Here is a 20,426-nt window from a genome sequence, read left to right on the forward strand (position 1 = left end):
ATACCTTAAAATCAACATAGGTGAAATTGAATTGAATTTACTAAACTTTATTTGGTCAATATTTTATATTTAATATACTTTATTATTTGAAAACTGAAGAAACACTAAGACTTATTTAATTTTCTTTTCTGGATACAAGAGGGCAGAACTCTTCGGTGATCGTAGCACCATCTATCGCGATTAATCGTTTTTTAGCGTCAAACAAAATTTTGAATTACAGATATGGAGTTTGCCCCCCAACCGTTATAAATACGGTCGTGTATAAATGAAACGTATGTTCGTAAATATATTTTTATAATGAGTAACAATACACGAAAGTTAATTAATTTACTACAAATAAAACTTTGATTATTGTGTTATTAATCTAAAACGACTTATAAAACACGGGAACCTTAAGAAGTTTTGAGACTTACAAAGTGCACACGCGAGAAGTTCAATGTATCCTCGATTAAATTATATCGAATTTATTTTGATTACCAGTTTTGATTTTCCCAGTTAATCTAGTCGATGAAATGACTATATTAAATATCATGAGATAAAAATATCTTTGATCAAATATTTCAATAGGCTAATGAGAATAGGCGATAAAAAAAACCATTGAAAAAGGTAACAAATGAGTAGTAAAGAGAATGGATTTTGAAGACAGAGGGAAAGAATTTCAGGAGCGTTATAAAAAGGTTTGTGGAAAAAGATTGTCTTCCGAATATGAGACTCAAACGAAGGAAAGCACAAGAAAGACGGAAACCTCCATGAAAGAAAAAGAAAAGATGGAAGAAGAATTAAATGCAGCAAAATGTGATTTAGCAAGTCTTCGAAAAAGTCTAAGTAAAGTTTGCAAAATGGAAATTGTAATGGCATCAATTCCTTTACTAATTGTGATATATTTGAATTTATAGGTGGTGATAGAAACATTCCTGCATCAGAATCTGATGATCTTTCCAAAGATGTCCCAAAAGAATGTTCGTCTTTCTTTGAGTTTAAATTTCACAAACATAATAATGCGCAGTATCAAAAATATTCCAAAGAAAAGAGCGAATTGGAAGCAGAGTTAGATCTTAAAAAGAAAGAATTACAGGAGAAGAAACAGGAAATATTTGAATTAAAGGTTCATATTATATGACATAACAGTTTCTTTATGCTATATGTACTGATATATGCATTATGTATTTTATCTTGACTATTCTGCTTTATATATATATATATATATATATATATATATATATATATATATACTTTCTAGTATATGTAATTATCACAGATTCATCAGAGTACACAGATGAATGACATGAAAAAAACTTTATTACTGTTCAGTTTTAAATTCATCCACTTTTTACTACAATCGTTTTAAAACGTTCCCGCCGATTTTGTTCGCGCAGATCTTCTATACTCTGTATCATACTATTAACAATTTGCCAAGTTGTTTACATAAATGTATATATATGTTTAAAAATTAGGTTTTTCCTACGAATCTACCATTTATTATGTACCAATGTAATTTAAAAATAATTGTCCTATTATTAATTCTTAATTCAAACAACTAATAATTTACAAAATGGAATTACAATTTCAGGAAAGAGTAAAAAGATTAGAAGCACTTAGTAAGGAAAGAGATATACTTGAAAAGGAATTAATTACCACGAAATCAGAATTAACTGGGATAAAAAGAACATTAGGTAATGTATATACTCAATGTTTAAACAAATAATTGCCAATAAAATTATCTTCAGTTCCTTGAATCTGAACATCTGTTAAATTTGAAAACTACTACATTAATCAATAAGATCATGGAGAATATTTTTAATTAGCCCATGACTACATTTATATTTAATATGTATTATTCTAATATGTGCTTTTTTTTTATTTAATTTTTAAAAATTATTTAATAAGTATATATACATTGAAAAACTACATGCGATAAACATTCTATATTGCTAGAACTAGAACGGCAAGAGAGAAGAGATTTGGAGACTAGAGCTCTCAGTTTGATTAAAGATGCTAAGCGTAAATGGGAAAATGCGGAAAAAGATAAAATTGCACAACTGAATAAACATATTGAAATGCAAACTGTAAGAATTACAGAGTTATGTACTAGTAATAATGAAATGAGTTCAAGATTACAAAGGACTGAATGTGAACTCGAAACTGCAAATGCAGAATTGCATAAACTTCGAGTGTTTCAGGTTAGTAGTATGTATACACATGGATATATCATTATTAAGGGAACAATAAAATTACACCAATGTTTTAATAGATGCAATATAAAGAGTCGCTAGTTAAAACTAGAGAATTAAACCGGCAAAGTGCACAAGGAGTTGAAACTAAATTGAAGGAAATAGCTGCAAGAGCACATAATCAGTTAGCTGAACTTAGATCGAAATTAGATTTAGAAACAGCAAAAAATACTGACTTGGAAACTAAACTACGAAATGAACAAGATTCTAATCATTGCCGTCAATCACGGTTAAATGTAGCTTTAGAGTTTGCACAAAATGAATTAAAGGACTGTCAGGAACAGTTACGTACAATACAAGCTACAATACCTGCCAGAGATGCTGAAATAGACGTTTTAAAAAAACAATTACAAGAAAGATCAAAACAATTAGATAGTGCTATAGCATCAGAACAGATAGTAGCTACAATGCAAGAGCAATTGGAGCGATCAAGACTTGAGAATGAACAATTGAAACAACAGTTAGAGGTATTCACCCTTTTAATACAATTCTAAATTAAAAATTACTTGTCCATTTTCATTAACTTCTATTTATCTTCCTAATGTAAATACTGTTTAAAGGTAATGAAGTCTGACTTAAGTGAAACAATGATGAATTTAGAACAAAATGAAAACCTTGCTTTAAATTTAGAACAAGCTACACAAGATAAAGTTGCGCTCCAAAAACGACTACAAGATTCTCTCGATAAAGAAGGTATTATTAATAAATAAAATTTGTTAGCACTATTAAATCTAACAAAAATTTAATTGAACTCTATCTATTTGTAGAAGAACATTTGCGAAAAGTCGGTAATTTAGAAGAATTATTAAGACGCTTAGAGCAAAGCGTTACTAAACTCGAAACAGAAAATGCTAATCTCAAAATGGAAAATATAGAACCTAGTATTGGCATGGTGCCAACAAGTGGTGCGATAAAACGTGATATTCTGTCAGAGGAACACATACAAAAATTAGAACAGGAACTTCGAACGACAAAAGAGGATTTAAATAAAGAACGTCAAGCCGTGAAACAAGCACAAATTAATTTATGGAAGAAAGAAAAAGAATTATCGGATGCAAATTTAGATAAGAGAATTGCAATAAGGTCAAATAAAAAGGCAGAGGAGAAAGTTAAAATATTGCAAGAAGAAAAACAAAAATTATCAATGAAATTAGATGACAAAATAAAAGAAGAAGAAGAGAAATCCAAAAAATTGCTTAAAGAATTAGACAGCGCAAAAGCATCATTAAACGATATAACAAAAGAATCTTCTAGAAACAGAATGCAAGCTGATTCTGCTCAACGAGTAAATATTTTTGTTATTTTTCTTTTAAATCAGCTTAACTAATAAATTACTTTAATTGCTTGATTTTTTGTAATTTTTTTGTTATTCTATTTTAATTTATTATAGGCGCTAACTCAAGCTAATCATCAGATAGAAGAACTTCAATCTTCAAGTGCTTTGCTGCGCAGAGAATTAGATGCTGCTCGAAAACAAGTAAGGGTAAGTCAAGATAGACTGGAAAGTTTAAATGCTGAGAATAAGCGTTTGTCACAATCAATTACAAAACATAACGAAGAAAAGAGTGCATTGGAATCTAGAATAGAAAAGTTAGAACAAGAAATCAAAGGTTACGAATTAAATACTGAACTTCTAAAAGAAACATGTACAGTTCTTGAAGAGCAACTTACTGATTACGAAAGATTAACTAGCGATCATGAAACGCGAGAAAATATATTGATTCAAGATAAAATGAAATTGCAAAAAGATTTAGAAGCAACTGAAGCTAAACTTCGCGAAGCACGTGCTGCGCAAAATGAAGAAAAATCTATGAGATTAGCTGCGGAACGTAACATCGAAAGACTTGAATCGGAGACGAGCGATATAGAAAGTGAAAAGAACGGTTTACTTGCTCAAAGAGATCAGTATAGAAAGCTTGTTCAAGAATTGAGTGCACAGGTTGATGAATTATCAAGTAAGTGCGGTGAATTGGAATGTGATCTTTCTGAAATGAGACGTAATTTAGAAGTGACCAAAGCTGAAACGAGAGTTGTCAAGGAAGAAAGTAGCCAACACTTAACAAGAGTGCACGAATTGAAAGAAGCAAACACCATGCTTATGAACGACTTGCAGAGTAGCGTAGATCAGGGACAGGAGCTTCGAATGAGAATTTCCGAATTGGAAAGCATCTTGGAAGAAATGCGGCAATTCTATCAAGAAAGAGAAGTAAAAGCTGAAAGTACAAGGCAACAGCAGACAAAACTGATCGATTATTTGCAGTTCAAATTAGAAGAATGTAGCAAAAAGAAGAAAACAGTATGCAATAAAATACTTGGTACTAAACAAAAAGAAAATGTTCCGCCCTGTGGTACTGGTATGCCAGTTGGGTATCGCGAATTAGAGAATCAGTTAACTAAAGAACGTGCTAAAGTTAAGACGTTAACTGATCAATTATTAGCGCTTAAAGCTATGCATGCTTCAACCTCTGCCCCTACGTCTCCTTCAGCACAGAGTATCAAGAATACAAATTATATTTCTGAACAATCGGTCGACTCGTTATCCAAACGATTATCGCCCCAAAGAATTGGACATAATATTCCACATCGTTTCGATGTCAGTTTACCCATGAGGGCTGGGAAATGCTCCGCGTGTTTAGATCCTATTCAGTTCGGTAAACGTGCGGCTATTTGCAGTGAATGCGCAGTAATGACGCACTTAAAATGTGCTGTTACTGTTCCCGCCACTTGCGGTTTGCCGGGCGGTTTCGCTAAACAATTCGGCAAAAGTTGGAGGAATAGCAATGACAGCTTGTCATCTTTATCTGGAAGTGTTCAAACGTTAAATATAGATCAACCGGATAAACCTGATACGGATATATGCAACGCACAAGATAAAGGTAATAATGTATCAATGGAAAGTTGGGTCAAAGTTCCAGAGCGGTCAAAAAGTTGTTGGGAAAGAAAGTACCTTAGATTAGAAGGATCATGTTTATGTACTTACGAGCACCAACCATCTTCTGGGATGGCACCCATAAATCGTTTAGATTTGGTCGAAAAAGATGGATTTAATGTACTAGAAAACGTACATCAACCCGATGTACAAGGAACAGCAAAGTCGGATATACCATTTATCTTTAGGATAGAATCTAATTCTTCCACGACCTGTTGGCCTACATCGCGTTTAGATGTAATGACTTTAAGTCAGACGGATAAGAAAAATTGGTTGAAAGCTTTGAAGTCTATTACTAGTCAAAATTATTCGAGTAACGCTTATAAAAGTAAAAAATATGAAATTGTATTAAGACTAGAAAAGAATCAGGTACAGAATATTTATTTATGCTAAAATAATTTTCTCTCTTGAATTGTTATTAATAATTATAACTCTTTCCAGTTGGATTTGAATTGTGCTGTACATCTACCCGAAGATAATGTGTTGTTATTAGGCGCCGAAGAAGGACTCTTTTCATATTGCGGTGCTAAATCACGAATGCTTACAGCGATTCGTGGAGTAAAGAGGGTTCACCAATTAACGTTGCATCCTCATTTGGGAATAGCTTTAATGATAGCCGGCGAAAATAGGCAATTGGTATCTTGTAATCTGAGACAATTGAAGAGTAACGCAGTAGCTGCTGAGTGTTCGAGGCCAGCAATTAATACAAACCCAGTTTTAACTGGCACTGATAGTTGTCATTTATATCAGTTACAAAGAGATATGCTTTGCGCCGCTACAGCAACTCACGTCATGTACGTTTTGTGTACTTGACTTATCTGGTCTCTTTAAAAATTATAGTTTATATAATTTTTCATTAATTATAGATTACTTAAATGGTACACCGAGGAAGAAGGAGGAGAATTTGTTGGTGTACGCGAACTTGAAACATCTGAGCCATGCAGCTGTGCCATATTTACTCAAAATGTTCTGGTAGTAGGATGCAACAAGTTCTTCCAAATCGATCTGAGAAGCTATTGTGTCGATGGTACGTAAGAAAATCAAGCACCTGCAGAGATTTATTTATTCATGAATTCTGTTCAATATTACAGAGTTTCCAGAAGCAGATGATAGTTCAGTTAAAGCTGCGCTATCAGGAGTAGCTAAATTAGGTATCTTTCCCGTGTGTGTTTTGAACGTTTCTCTTGTACCTGGAAAAATAGAGCTTTTACTTTGTTATAACGAGTTTGGAATGTTTGTGAATGAAACCGGTCAAAGAACTCGATGCATCGATCCAATGTGGAACCATTTACCTTTTGCTTTTGGTAAATAATACTGAAACGATTTTATTTTTCGATATAATAACAATTTCGTGTATTAATTATAAATGTTCTATGTTTTCCTGTAGCATTTCGTAAACCATACTTGTTTATTATTCACTTTTCATCCGTGGAAATTGTAAAACTCGATCAAGATGCATACACCTCACCGACAAAAAATCCAGAACGAGTTTTAATCGAATTATCTAGTCCTCGTTATTTAGGAATGTCTGAATCAAAAGGAATTTACATAGCAACCATTAATTCTTTCTTAGAATTGCTACAAATAGAAGGTCCTTCTAATATACCAGACAGCAATGGCAGTCTTACGAGTTTAGAAACCTTGTATGTCATTATGAACTTTTACAATTTAATGTTACAAATTGAAGAAATACGGAATAGACTTATGCGTATTTCATTCTGCAGGATACAAGATGACGAAAGCAGTTCAGAGTTCAGTTTTACATCAAGCTTAATGGAAGATTTAGACGGACAAGGGAAGAGAGTACATTTCGCTGGTGTTACTAAGTACTGATAAACGTTGATATTAAACATAAATATCCTGTTCGTCGTTCGTTCTACTGTAGAGGAATTACAAAAGAACTCGAGATCAAGACTGCAAACACGTAGTAACCATTAAGGAAAGTAAAGTCGTAAAAAGTAAGCCGTAACAAGCACGTTACAAATTACATGTTACTTAACCATTTCGTACTTTTAATTTAATTTGTACATTCTTGCCAATACGTAATGTCAACGTCAATGCATAATTGATGGAATGTACCGAATGTTTTTGATTGTACAAAATCTTTTTTTGCGCACCGATTAACATTTAATTTTATTTTGCATTTTCTTTTTGTAAAACGACCATACATACATGATGGGATCTCAAATGTTTGATATAACAAAAGATTTATATAGTACTATTTAGTATTAGTCAACCAAATTTGATATATTTATACATTTCGAAAAAATAATTGTTTTTATTTTTTGTAAGTTTTGAACTTTCTCAACGATAATAGTCTACATTTTTATAGAACATAAAGTTGATACTTGGTACTTGATAAATACATATAGATTTAAGTAATATGTTGATTAATATAATAATACTATTATTGAAAAGATACGATTAATATGACAATAATATATTCATACGTATATTTTTTTTTCTTTTTAATCTTTTAAGTTAAAGACATTTTTGTAATATCGTAATTTAATTGAAAACTCTATTCTTGGTAGGAATAAAGACTTATAGAAGATACATATATTTTATAATACTAAAAATATACCTTGTTATGTAAATTACTTGGGTAGGGTTACTACCATCCCTGCCATCCTTTATTGATTATGCGTGGTAATGAACAAATGAATGAAATTTTTTCCTTTCTATTTACGTAGATGAACAAAGAAAACTAATGCAAATAAAAAAAGATTTGTAATTGCATTTTTTCTGCATAAAAGTAACAGTACCTATGATTTAATAGCCTATCAATAACATTATAGAACAATAAATTTGTACGAGTGTCAAAACGCTAATGCAGTTCAGAGTACTAACGAGGCATATATTTATGTAGAGTAATGCGATATCCGGCGAACCCTTGACATTTGATTTCATCGAACTAACGAATATTCATTAGGGGCATTGAATACGATTCGATAAACACTCATTGACAGGCAGTGATTAGTATTCAAAATACCATTCTGATACTATTTTAAAAGTTTGGTGTCATTTAGCATATATCTATGAATCGGATTTTGTAATAATGGATGATTCCGCTACCGGACTTCCTGCTTCGATATGTTCAAACACGTTTTGAAAAATTTTTAATTATCCATTCATTTGAAGATGCGTTTCAAATGATTTTTATTGCGTTTGAATTACAAATAATTTTTGAATTATTAATGACCATTGGTGTAACAATGTGTTTGCGTAATGAATAAGAACAATAGTTGAACAGTTTCATTGAAACTATTCGAGTAATAATAACTGCAAAAATTAAAATCTTTAATACTAACGAGGTGAAAATTATTTGCAGAAAATTCTAATTAATAAATAGAAGTATTAAAATATGAACTTGTTCTCATTTCAACCCCTGCATTACTATTTTAAATTTCAATTTTCTTTCACTGTAAAACAAATCAATCTTTCATTTTCACCAAACAATACGTAGACATACTATTCATTTATAACATATGCTACAGCATACGTAATTTTCCTTCCTTCCAGTTGAAGTAACCATCTCTCGGTTACTTTACTCGTTGCCCGACGAATTTAATCGATACAGATTCGGAAAGGTCATTTCAACTAAAAATCATTATGTAGATGAAATTCAAAAATTATTCAGAGAAAAAACAGTAGCATTACAATAGCCCTAGGTGGAGGGGAAACACATTATTATAAAAGTCTTTTCCAATTTCTCCGGTCGTCATTAGCACAACTGGTCCGTCGTTTGAATTGTTGGTGATACCGATTAAGTACTTTCATTCTTTTTAATCGGTTCGTACTAAATTTTTTCGAGTTTCAATTGTGTCAAAGGTTCCTCGTTATGAACTTTTGTGATTCTGATTTCGTACACTAAGTTTCCCCGACATTTTTTCTAATTATTCTAATCTACAATCGCATGAATGAACGATATCACGGTGGAATCGTTGGTGATACCTTTAGGTACTTAAAAGTTTAAGTATCACGTATGTACGGTGTTTGTTTTACACCCGTCGGTATCATTCTATTATCATCGAGCAATACTTGAAGAACTAAAGAAGATAACCATCGAAAGACGGTGATATTTTTTTGAAAGTGACAATCAGAGAAGATGAGCTGGAACACGCAAGTGAACGCTATGGAGATAAATTACGCGGCGACAGAACCTGGTGAAGAGGTAGTAATTACAGGTATCGCTGGTCGATTTCCAGAAAGTGACAACGTGAAGGAGTTGGAAGAAAACTTGATGAGCAAGAAGGATCTGATCACATCGAATTATTCGCGATGGAGGCTAGGTAATTGACATAATAACTCTTAAAATGTCATTGAGACGAATAAATATTAGTATTATTAGGTAGCGATCAGAACAAGCTTACTCTCCTCTTCCTCATATATGAAAAATAAAGAGAGATGTTTTATACTTTCTAACAGTTCACGCAGAAATTCCACGGGATGGCGGCAAAGTAAATGGTTTGTCGAAGTTCGACGCGATCTTTTTTGGAGTCCATTATAAGCAAGCGCATACGCTAGACCCCATGTGTCGGATGCTGTTGGAACACAGCTACGAAGCACTCATCGATGCAGGAATAAATCCTAGACAACTCAGAGGAACCAATACCGGCGTTATTGTAGGTTCTTGCATCAGTGAGTCGGAGAAAACGTGGTTTTACGAGAAATTGCAAGTAAATATCGCTAATTTTCCCATGTCTTTCCTTTTCTTTATATCATAAAATTCATCAATGATCCTTACTGTAATTCCTTTTAGGCAAATGGCTTTGGTATTACTGGATGCAGCAGAGCCATGTACGCTAACAGAATCTCCTACTTTCTGGGTTTACATGGTCCATCTTATGCAATAGATACAGCCTGCAGTTCCAGTTTATACGCGTTAGATCACGGTTACAGAATGATACGGAATGGAATCTGCGACACGGTGATCGTCGGTGGCTCGAATCTTTGTCTTCATCCTTACGTATCGCTACAATTCTCACGTCTTGGTATGCACAACTTATCGAATATAAGTGTGAAAAATGAATATTATTGTAACAGTATCGAAATTTTAGGTGTACTCTCCAACGACTGTCGCTGTAAGACTTTCGATGCCAGTGCTAATGGTTACGTACGAAGCGAGGCTATCACCGTTGTCATACTGCAGAAAGCGAAACATGCCAAAAGAATTTATTGCCAGGTTGTTCACACCAAGACGAACTGCGATGGTTACAAAGAACAAGGTATCACCTTTCCTTCCAGCGAGGTGCAGAAGATGCTGCTCAGCGACTTCTATAGCGAATGCAAGATGTCCCCAACGATCCTTTCTTATCTGGAGGCTCATGGCACTGGCACCAGTGTCGGTGATCCCGAAGAATTGAACGCCATTAACACGATCTTCTGTGAAGGGAGAAAAACGCCCCTTAAAATAGGTTCTATTAAATCGAACATGGGACACACGGAGCCTGCCAGTGGTCTCTGTTCGGTCGCCAAGGTGTGAAACTGATAAGTAACATGTAGAAAACACATTTCGACTAATTCTCAAATATTTTCGAATGTTAATTAGGTAGGTAAGAAAAATAACGTATATGGGAACATTTTCAGATGGTGATCGCTATGGAGTCTGGTATAATTCCTCCAAACTTACACTATAAGAATCCCATAAAGGGTGTGAAATGTTTAGAGGAAGGAAAAGTTCAAGTAATCACAGAACCCACACCGTGGGAAGGTGGCTACGTGGGAATAAACTCATTTGGTTTTGGCGGTGCAAACGCTCATGTCTTACTGAAATCTTATACCAAAGAGAAGGTGAACAATGGGGCGCCTTTCGATGATTTGCCCAGGCTGGTAACTGCTTCTGGACGTAACGAAGAAGCACTGAAAATCCTTTTTGATTATGTAACTATAAAAACTTTCATTTCATTTGTAGTGTACATTAATCAAAATAATATTGTCGATAACTTGATTTACAGATAGAAAGTATACCTGTGGACGTAGAATACATTCGACTTTTGCACGAAGTTTATGCAAAAAATATATCCGGTCACCTGTCCAGGGGATACACCGTGGTGGGATCTAAAACATCCGACAAGCCAATAAGAGAAATGCAAGAGTATCAGGGCTCGAAGAGACCGATTTGGTTCGTATTCTCTGGAATGGGATCTCAATGGCCTGGCATGGGTACATCTTGTGATATATCTTTTCTATTAATTCTAACAAGACTTACAAAGTGTATATAATAGTTTCTATATTTTATTAACATGATAGGAGAAGCGTTGATGAGGTTCCCCATCTTTGCCCAAGCCATTCAAAAATGTGACGCAGCTTTAAAACCACATGGTGTCGATATTATCGATATCATCACAAATAAAGATAAAAAGATATTCGACAATATAGTGAACTGCTTCGTTGGAATCGCCGCAATTCAAGTAAAACAATTTCACCCTTTTTTTATTATAAATTATTGCTTTTTATACGTAATTATAACAAGTGATCGCTGTGCAGATTGGTCTCGTGGATTTGTTAACCGCCGTGGGCATCGAGCCAGACAACATAATCGGTCATTCTGTAGGAGAACTTGGTTGCGCTTACGCCGATGGATGCTTCACGGCTGAACAGATGGTACTTTCCGCATATTCCAGAGGTTTGGTAAGCAAAGAAACAAAAATGATTCGAGGATCCATGGCGGCTGTCGGTCTTGGATATGAAGACATAAAAGACATGTGTCCACCGGACATCGAAGTGGCATGTCACAATGGTCCTGACAGTTGCACCATAAGTGGTCCAGCAGAATCTATGAAGGAGTTTGTTGCCAAGTTACAGGTTCGATTTACATCACAACCTGAAGTCGTGTTTTCCAATAAATCCTGCGTTCTCTTACTAGTAAACATTTCAGGCGAACAACGTCTTCGCAAAAGAAGTGCAGTGCGGCAACATCGCCTATCATAGTCGTTATATCGCCGAAGCAGGGCCAAAATTGTTAGCATACTTGAAAAAGGTGATACCCGAATCTAAACTAAGGAGTTCCAAATGGTTGAGCACGTCTGTGCCGCGCAACCAATGGTCATCGCCAGCTGCCAAATACTCATCGGCTGAGTATCACACAAATAATTTGTTAAACTCCGTGCTGTTCGCTGAAACCGCAACCATGATACCAAATGATGCGATAGCCATCGAGATAGCACCTCATGGTCTCTTACAAGCGATTTTGAAGAGATCCTTAGATCCTAACGTGATCAACGTACCATTAACTCTGCGTGGTCACAAAGATAATGCCGAGTTCTTCTTGCGAGCTCTTGGAAAGCTTTACAATGCTGGATTACAGCCACAGCTTGCAAACATTTATCCACACGTCGAGTTTCCTGTTAGCCGTGGAACTCCTATGATTTCTCCTTACATAAAGTTAGTAACAAAGTAACACTTTTGATATCTCTAACTATCGAGTAACATTCTAAACAACACAAAATATTCAACGAGAGTCATCGTGTTACAGATGGGAACATTCTGACGACTGGTTCGTGCCAGTTTATACGCAGCGTCAAAAGATAACCACGACGGAACGAACAGTTGCAATCGCTCTTAAAGATGAAAACTATGAATATATGATGCATCATGTAATCGACGGAAGAAATTTGATTCCAGCTACAGGATATTTAATCTTAGTTTGGGAAACGATTAGTTTATTGGAGGGAAAATTGTACGACGAATTATCGGTCGTATTTGAAAATATTAAATTTGAACGTGCAACCACAATCCCACCGGAAGGTAGCGTTCAATTAACGATAATGGTACAGAGAGGTAAATTTTCTTAGATATTATGATAACGCCAGTTTTAATCCTTTCAACTTATAATTGTATTGTAATTAAATGAATCCTCAGGTTCTGGACAGTTCGAAATCTCAGAAGGGTCCACAACAGTGGTATCCGGAAAAATTCGTAAAGCGACCAAGCCTTCGCAAGATAAAATCGCATCCGAGTTCTTAACTGAGATCGACGACGAAGAAGTCTTGTCTGAAAAAGACATTTATAAGGAATTAAAACTTCGTGGTTATGACTACTCAGGACCATTTCGTTCTCTGAAGAGTGCTTCCATCAAAGGAACAAGAGGGCGTATCACTTGGTTGAAAAACTGGGCTGCATTTATGGACAATATGTTACAAATTAAATTGTTAGGCCTCGATACCAGAGCTCTCTATGTACCAACAGCGATACGGAAACTGGTGATAGACGTGAATTGTCATACTAATAAAGTGCGATTATTCGATGATAACAATAATGGTATATTACAAGTACTGCTTACAATCATTCGTTATTCCACTACATGTTATATGTTATATATTAACTAAAAATATTTTGCAGAGTTCTCGGTTCGAGTGTACCACAATTACGATGTTATAGTATCTGGCGGTATAGAGATACATGGATTGAAAGCCAATACTATTCAAAAACGTAAATTGATGTCGGTTCCAGTATTGGAGGAATACAAGTTCGTAGCCAACCGTGACAAAGCACAAACCTCGTTAGAAGAAATGATCATTCTATCGACTCATCTTGCTTTAGAAAGTAATATAATATCTAATCCAAAAATCATGGAATTGATTAATCACGACGACGTTATACCTGACGAAGAAGTTTTGACGCCGGTCTTTATAAAGGTGTTGGGAGATTTACCATTGATTCGTCCGAAAATCTCTCTGGCTGTAGAGCCTAACAAATATAAAAAAATATCGCTACCAGAGGATATCACAATTATTGACCCAAATAAATTACCACAAGATGGTAGCATCTTCATGACTGCTGCCTACAATATCTTTTCAAAGAAGAAATTCGATTCTCTGGCGCAACTTTTACATTCCACGACGGATTACGGTTTCATTCTAGCTCGAGAAGCGATCGTCAACAACGATACCTACTCGTTTCTGCAGGAGTGTAAACTGAACATTGTGCTAGAGAAAAGTTTCAACGGCGAGACGCTTCTATTGTTGAAAAAACAGGAGATGCCACCCCAAAAAACAGTGGTCGTGTTCGTGAACAACGACGAGTTCAGCTGGCTCGAAAAAGTGAAGGAAACTTTAAAATATGAAGAGACGCGGTCGAATAACGAAACGGTGAGATTAGTATTGGTCGGAGATGGTGATCTGGAAAACGGTACCTTGGGTTTGCTCAAATGCTTAAGAAGGGAGCCTCACGGTAAAATAGCAAAGGCAGTAATAATTCAGGACAGGAATGCTCCAAAGTTTTCGTTGAACGATCCGTTTTATGCCAAACAGCTTGACATTGACATTGCTATTAATATTTTGAGACCAGGCAAGATTTGGGGCACGTATCGCCACGTACCTTATCCTCCGTTGAAGCCAATTTTGGTACCCCATGGGTATGCCCACGTGAGGGTATGTATATCTAGAACTTTGTACTTCACAAATATACCCAAATTCGTTTAAAATTGTTCTACAGGTGAGAGGTGACTTGAGTTCAGTGCAATGGGTGCAAGGCTCTATCGAGTTTGGCGACAAATCGAACAACAATGTTGTCAAGGTATTATACTCGGCCTTGAATTTCAGAGATGTTATGATGGCCAGTGGAAGACTGATGATGGAATCCACCGTAGGCTTGAAACCGAGCGAAGAATATTTTATCGGATTTGAATTCAGTGGGATAGACACGCATGGCCAACGTGTGATGGGATTTGTCAACAGCAAGTAAGGTTCAGCTTGCACTGTGTCTATCCACCAAATGGAATAATTTAAATGAATTATCCTTTTTCAGGGCAATATCGAACCTAGTTATCCCCCGAAAGTATTACCTTTGGCCTGTACCGGACAAATGGACACTGGAAGAAGCGGCAACCGTCCCAGTCGCATATTTCACAGTCTTCTATGCGTTATATTATTTTGGAAAATTGAAGAAAGGTGAAAAAGTGCTGATCCATAGTGGCAGCGGTGCAGTGGGTCAAGCTGCCATTAACGTTGCCCTTGCTGAAGAGTGTGAAGTCTTCACTACGGTGGGAACACCCGAAAAACGAAAATTTATAAGGGAAACATTTCCTAGCATCGACGATGATCATATAGGCAACTCTCGAGACACGAGTTTCGAACAAATGGTGATGAAACAGACGAACGGTAAAGGAGTGGATATTGTGCTGAACTCGTTGGCCGAGGACAAGCTTCTGGCGTCGGTCCGATGTTTAACTAATCGGGGTCGTTTCTTAGAAATCGGTAAGTTCGATCTCGCGTCTAACAATCCACTGGGAATGGAAGCATTCTTAAAGGAAATCAGCTTTCACGGAGTAATGATGGATTCTTTGATGAATGACATCGTATTCGAGCTACAAGAGGAGTTATATAATTTCATGAATAGGCACTTATACACCAAGGCTGTGAAACCTTTAGTCAGAAAATGTTTCAAGGAACACCAAGTAGAAGACGCTATCAGGTACATGGCGGCTGGAAAGCATATCGGGAAGGTAATTCTCTTGATGCTTTTCTTTCTATGAAAGTCCATCTGACAGTCTTCTATTCAAAAGTTAATTATATCGACTCTAATGTCTAATGTAAATTTGACTGCCCACAGATTTTAATCAAAGTCGGAGAAGAGCAAGAACCGTTCAACACTCCAGTGCTCGCTTATCCGCGATTCAATGCAGTACACGACAAGAGCTACGTGATTGTGGGTGGACTAGGTGGACTGGGTCTAGAATTAATCAACTGGTTGGTTCTACGTGGAGCTATGAATTTGGTGATAGTATCGCGCGGTGGTATTAAAAATGGATACCAACGACTGAGGATAGAAACGTGGAAATCATCTGGCGTAAAAGTTCTATTAATTTCTGGTGTGGATCTGTCAAAAACGAACGACTGCGAATTCACTTTAAGATCGGCAGAGAAACAGGCTCCCGTGGATGGCATCTTCAACCTTGCAGCTATATTGAAGGACTGTTTGTGCGTGAATCAAACCGAAAAGAATTTCGAAGAGATCATGAAGCCGAAGGCTGGAATCACTAAGAGACTCGACGAAGTCTCCAGGAAGATTTGTCCAAAGCTTCGCCACTTTGTCGTGTTCTCTTCCCTTTCTTGCGGAAGAGGAAGCCCTGGACAAACTAATTACGGTATGGGTAATTCTGTATTAGAAAGGATCTGCGAAAGGAGGGTAGAAGAAGGTTTGCCGGGCATGGCGATTCAATGGGGAGTCGTAGGAGATGTTGGTCTTGCTGCAGAAATGTGGGAGAACAAAAAGGAACTTATAGTAGGTGGAACGTTACAACAGAGAGTATCCTCGTGTTTAGAAGAATTGGATAAATTCTTATCGCAAAGTAAACCGATCGTAGCTAGCATGGTGGTTGCAGAGAAATCTCCTAGTACCAAAGAAGCCAGCAATGTTCTTGAAGCAGTGATGAACATTATGAGTAAATATACGCTTTTAAATGATTAAATATGTATGTAAAGCACAATTCGTAAACTATGTTGTTTTTCTGTCCCCAGGTATAAAAGATCTGAAAGTAGTGAGCCAGAGCTCGTCATTGGCTGAACTTGGAATGGATTCGATGATGGCTGTAGAAATCAAACAAACTTTGGAACGAGACTTTGAAGTATTCTTAACTGCACAAGACATTCGAGGTCTAAACATAGCTAAACTCATTGAAATGTCTAGTAAGGACACCAAGAAACGCAAGAAGAAACAGACCACAGAATTTAACGTTAAAACAGAAAAAATATCTGGTATGAAGTTACTGGTCAGGTCTATAAACATATCGATACTAGATACCGAGTATTGCGTCGACCTTCCTGTTAAACATGGAGAAAAGAAGCATGGAGCATTCCTTGTACCTGGTATCGAAGGATGTGCTTCGATTTTCTCTACATTAACGCCATTCTTAAAGTTACCTGCTGCTTGTTTACAATTCAAAATAGACGACTACGATGAATCTGTGGAGGGGATGACGGAACGTCTTGTAGCTGTTTGTATTTTAATTAAATTTTCAACAACTCGAAGATGAGACTGAACTGAAGGAATATTACATATTTTCTGAATCTTTTTATTTTTCAGCATGTTTTAAATAGAAGTAAGGATCGCCGAGACTTCATAATTGTTGGGTATTCCTTCGGGTCGTTGATAGCTATTGAACTTGCACGGAAATTAGAAGCTCAAGCTCTAGTCGGTCATTTAATTTTAATCGACGGTTCTCCCGCTTACCTGAAAGCCATAAAGGAAATTTGTTTCCCAGCTCCTACAGAAGAGGAATTCCAGGATCAAATTTTAATCGATATATTAAAAATATGCAAATCAACTACTATTCCAGAGGTAAGATGCGGGACTATAATTTCATTAAATTATTGCTCGACGTTCAATGAATATTTGATGTATTTCTTTAGTTCTCATCGGAATTGAATAATTTCTCAACATGGGACGAAAAGTTAAACAAATTGGTTGAACACGTTCCTCCGGAAATTCGTAAAGATTATACCCCTGAAAGTATAAGAAAGTTTTGTACGTCCATCTACAACCGTGTACGCGTAATAGGAAAATACGATCCTACTTCTTTACCGCCTCTTAGAACACCTATCACGTTATTAAAACCGACACTACCAGCCGTATTATTAGACGACGCAACTTATGGCTTAAACAAGGTAAAATTAACAAATTCTATCTGAAATTCTAACGAATACATTTAAATTCTAATACGAATACAAGTAAATTCTAACGAAATTTACAGTTAACATATGGAAAAGTAACTGTACACGAAATTGAGGGCAATCATGTTTCGATGTTGGATAATGTTAAAGTCGCAGCAGCGATTAATGGCGAACCTATAGATGACATCGAAACGTTTAACAACACTCTGAGTTATGCGACCGATGATTTAAATGCATCGAGTGATGTCTCCGTCGGTTTCATAAATTTATCATAAGGAAGCAGTCAAACTTGCTCATCAGAGCAGGAAAATATGCATATTTAATGTTTTCAACGATACCTATAACTTTTTTATATACCTTTCAATCGCAGCAAATAAATGAAAAACTCATTGTTAATAAAATTTTGTCATGTTTTTATGCAAAATTATCATACATCCGAAAACACAGATTCATTCATGACAAACAACTGTAATCTCGCTCATTCATACAGCAAATTGAATTGTACTTCATATAATAATCTTAACATTATATTGTATACATACAGTAAAGAAATAAAACTACTCGGTTATATACTTAGTTTTATCCATTAATATGCACTTCAGTTCTTTACATTGCGTTTTCTATTATGTAAAAACATTAGAAACAGAACATACGGCATACACATCGAACACAGGAGAGATTAATGGAATCATTATGCTCAATATATTAATGACAATCAGAATAATACTGAGTTTCACATTAAACCCGAGAACGCATTCATTAATGAATATATATTTATTTTTCTCTTGTAATTAATATACTCACACAAATCGTATTTAATATACAAAAGGAACTTGTTTATCTCCGTATATTATGACCTTTTATTCTTTTGTGTATTCCTGTTTTTTGTTTCTATTTTAATAAATATCTTTAACTTAAGACATGTCAATAACAAAATCTTAGCGACTAATTGATTCACTAATTGATTCACTCAATAGAAAGGTTTCATACCTATTATTTCACAACGTTCCACAAGCGCAATAGTATCGAATAAAAAATATAAGGTATGACATATCCTTCTTCTTCTAACAGTATACGAAAATGTTAATTGAAATACCCTAATGAATTACCTTCATAATTCCATCGGCTCAAAAATTAAGGAATTACTCGATAATGTTTGATTCAGATCATAAACTGCTTCATTATTATTATTATTGTTATTGGTATTATTATTATTATTATTATTATTATTAGTGTTGTTGTTGTTGTTGTCGTCGGATGCGCTAGGTATAGGAGTCGGCGTATCCCTTGTTGGCAAAATACGTAAATGTTTGTTTGGTGGTTCCCAAAGAACTAAAGCCATGGAGGGCCTTTCGCTGAAAGTGAAAAACTGTAAAGCTTTATCATCTTTGGTAAAGAAGATTGCATTTTTTGTTCAAAATTACCCTTTTTTACGATAACAACAATTTTATAATACTATATAAAACAAATCACACTTACAACTTAGATAACAAAGAAGATGGAAGAATGGGTTCCTGTTGGAGTCTTTTTAGTTCTTCTGATAAAACCAACCTAGGATGTTCAGATTTTGCTTGATCTGTATCAACTACATTAGTTGCATCTATTTCTAATTCCATATTTAGTTCCCTAGAGTGCACTGTTGGATGTGTAGTAGCTGTTGAAGTTGATGGAACTGGAGACTGTGGCTGATAATTGGAACTAATATGCAAATCTTTGAAATGTGCAGCCATTTTTTCTTCCGTTATAAACTGTTTTGTTTGCCTTCTGCAATATCATAATAATTCATTGAATGTGTAATAAAAACTTTAGGCATTACAAAACACCAATATGCATATTTGAATTACATACGTATCCAACAGATCAGGTGTTTCAAGTTTTCTCTTTTGATGGGCAACAGGTTCAAAACTTGGTCCACCGGTGAATCTGACTAATTCAGGCTGCTGCAGAGATGGCACACTCCATGGTATCGTCATTGGTGGCACTTGTGGCAATTGTAACCATGGCCCAGGTTGTGAAGTACTTTGTTGACCCATCATATGTTGGAATATCGATGAGGGTGTATGCAGATTTGCTCCTCCCATTGCATTCTAAACCAGATGAGAATATATTTGGTACTGCATAGATAGTGCTACCGTATTTACGAGTGACAATTAATTGCCAATGACAAATGCAACAAAAGCTTACAATACAATAAATTTAATTGTTTATTAAATATATATTTGTAACAAGTAATTCAAAATATTCATTTAAAGTACTATTACAACTTTTACAATACTTTATTATTTTATTAATTTATACGCGAAATTTGTAAATAATAAGTTGCCTACTGTCATTTGGAACCTCCCAGAGCTTTAGGGAACGTGCTTCAGTCTCCGAGTACGCCTTGTGACCAACAATACTTCCTTGTAATTTCACAAAAATATTCGTATTGTGTAATATATGTTTTTGGCACAAGTATAAAAAAAGTGTGCTTCAAAACACTTGGTCACACGATACAAATTCTTTAGCTGTTTGCCAGACGCTAACCTCTATCGTCCACTTGTAGCTTGATCACGAAATGCACACGTTTGTGTAAAACAACGTATACGCGTGCAAATGCGAACAAACGAGATCTGAAATGTTATGCGTGATGATATATTTATCTACGACTCG

General features: G+C 35.5%; 2 protein-coding genes across 2 annotated transcripts; one reads left to right on the forward strand and one right to left on the reverse strand.

Annotated features, from left to right (window-relative positions):
- Nucleotides 1-186: 186 nt before the first annotated feature.
- Nucleotides 187-18,344, forward strand: LOC100878819 (Fatty acid synthase 3). The gene is made up of 32 exons (XM_003703558.3): nt 187-825; nt 897-1,105; nt 1,571-1,673; nt 1,936-2,180; nt 2,252-2,698; nt 2,792-2,924; nt 2,999-3,516; nt 3,622-5,529; nt 5,602-5,954; nt 6,027-6,187; nt 6,252-6,464; nt 6,548-6,803; nt 6,885-6,986; nt 9,259-9,452; nt 9,589-9,839; nt 9,923-10,154; nt 10,221-10,639; nt 10,750-11,043; nt 11,118-11,325; nt 11,413-11,573; nt 11,650-11,967; nt 12,041-12,546; nt 12,638-12,942; nt 13,024-13,422; nt 13,504-14,534; nt 14,599-14,843; nt 14,911-15,607; nt 15,715-16,546; nt 16,623-17,098; nt 17,188-17,442; nt 17,514-17,768; nt 17,855-18,344. Exons 1-32 carry the CDS (start codon nt 630-632, stop codon nt 18,047-18,049), a joined length of 12,117 nt encoding a protein of 4,038 aa, XP_003703606.2. The 5' UTR covers nt 187-629; the 3' UTR covers nt 18,050-18,344.
- On the reverse strand, nt 18,164-20,242 carry LOC100880678 (uncharacterized). The gene is made up of 4 exons (XM_076539982.1): nt 20,102-20,242; nt 19,623-19,861; nt 19,254-19,538; nt 18,164-19,129 (listed from the first exon to the last, which is right to left on the reverse strand). Exons 1-4 carry the CDS (start codon nt 20,105-20,107, stop codon nt 18,886-18,888), a joined length of 774 nt encoding a protein of 257 aa, XP_076396097.1. The 5' UTR covers nt 20,108-20,242; the 3' UTR covers nt 18,164-18,885.
- Between the last annotated feature and the right edge of the window lie 184 nt (nt 20,243-20,426).

Source organism: Megachile rotundata, chromosome 15, assembly GCF_050947335.1.
Source record: "Megachile rotundata isolate GNS110a chromosome 15, iyMegRotu1, whole genome shotgun sequence".
NCBI lineage: Eukaryota > Metazoa > Arthropoda > Insecta > Hymenoptera > Megachilidae > Megachile > Megachile rotundata.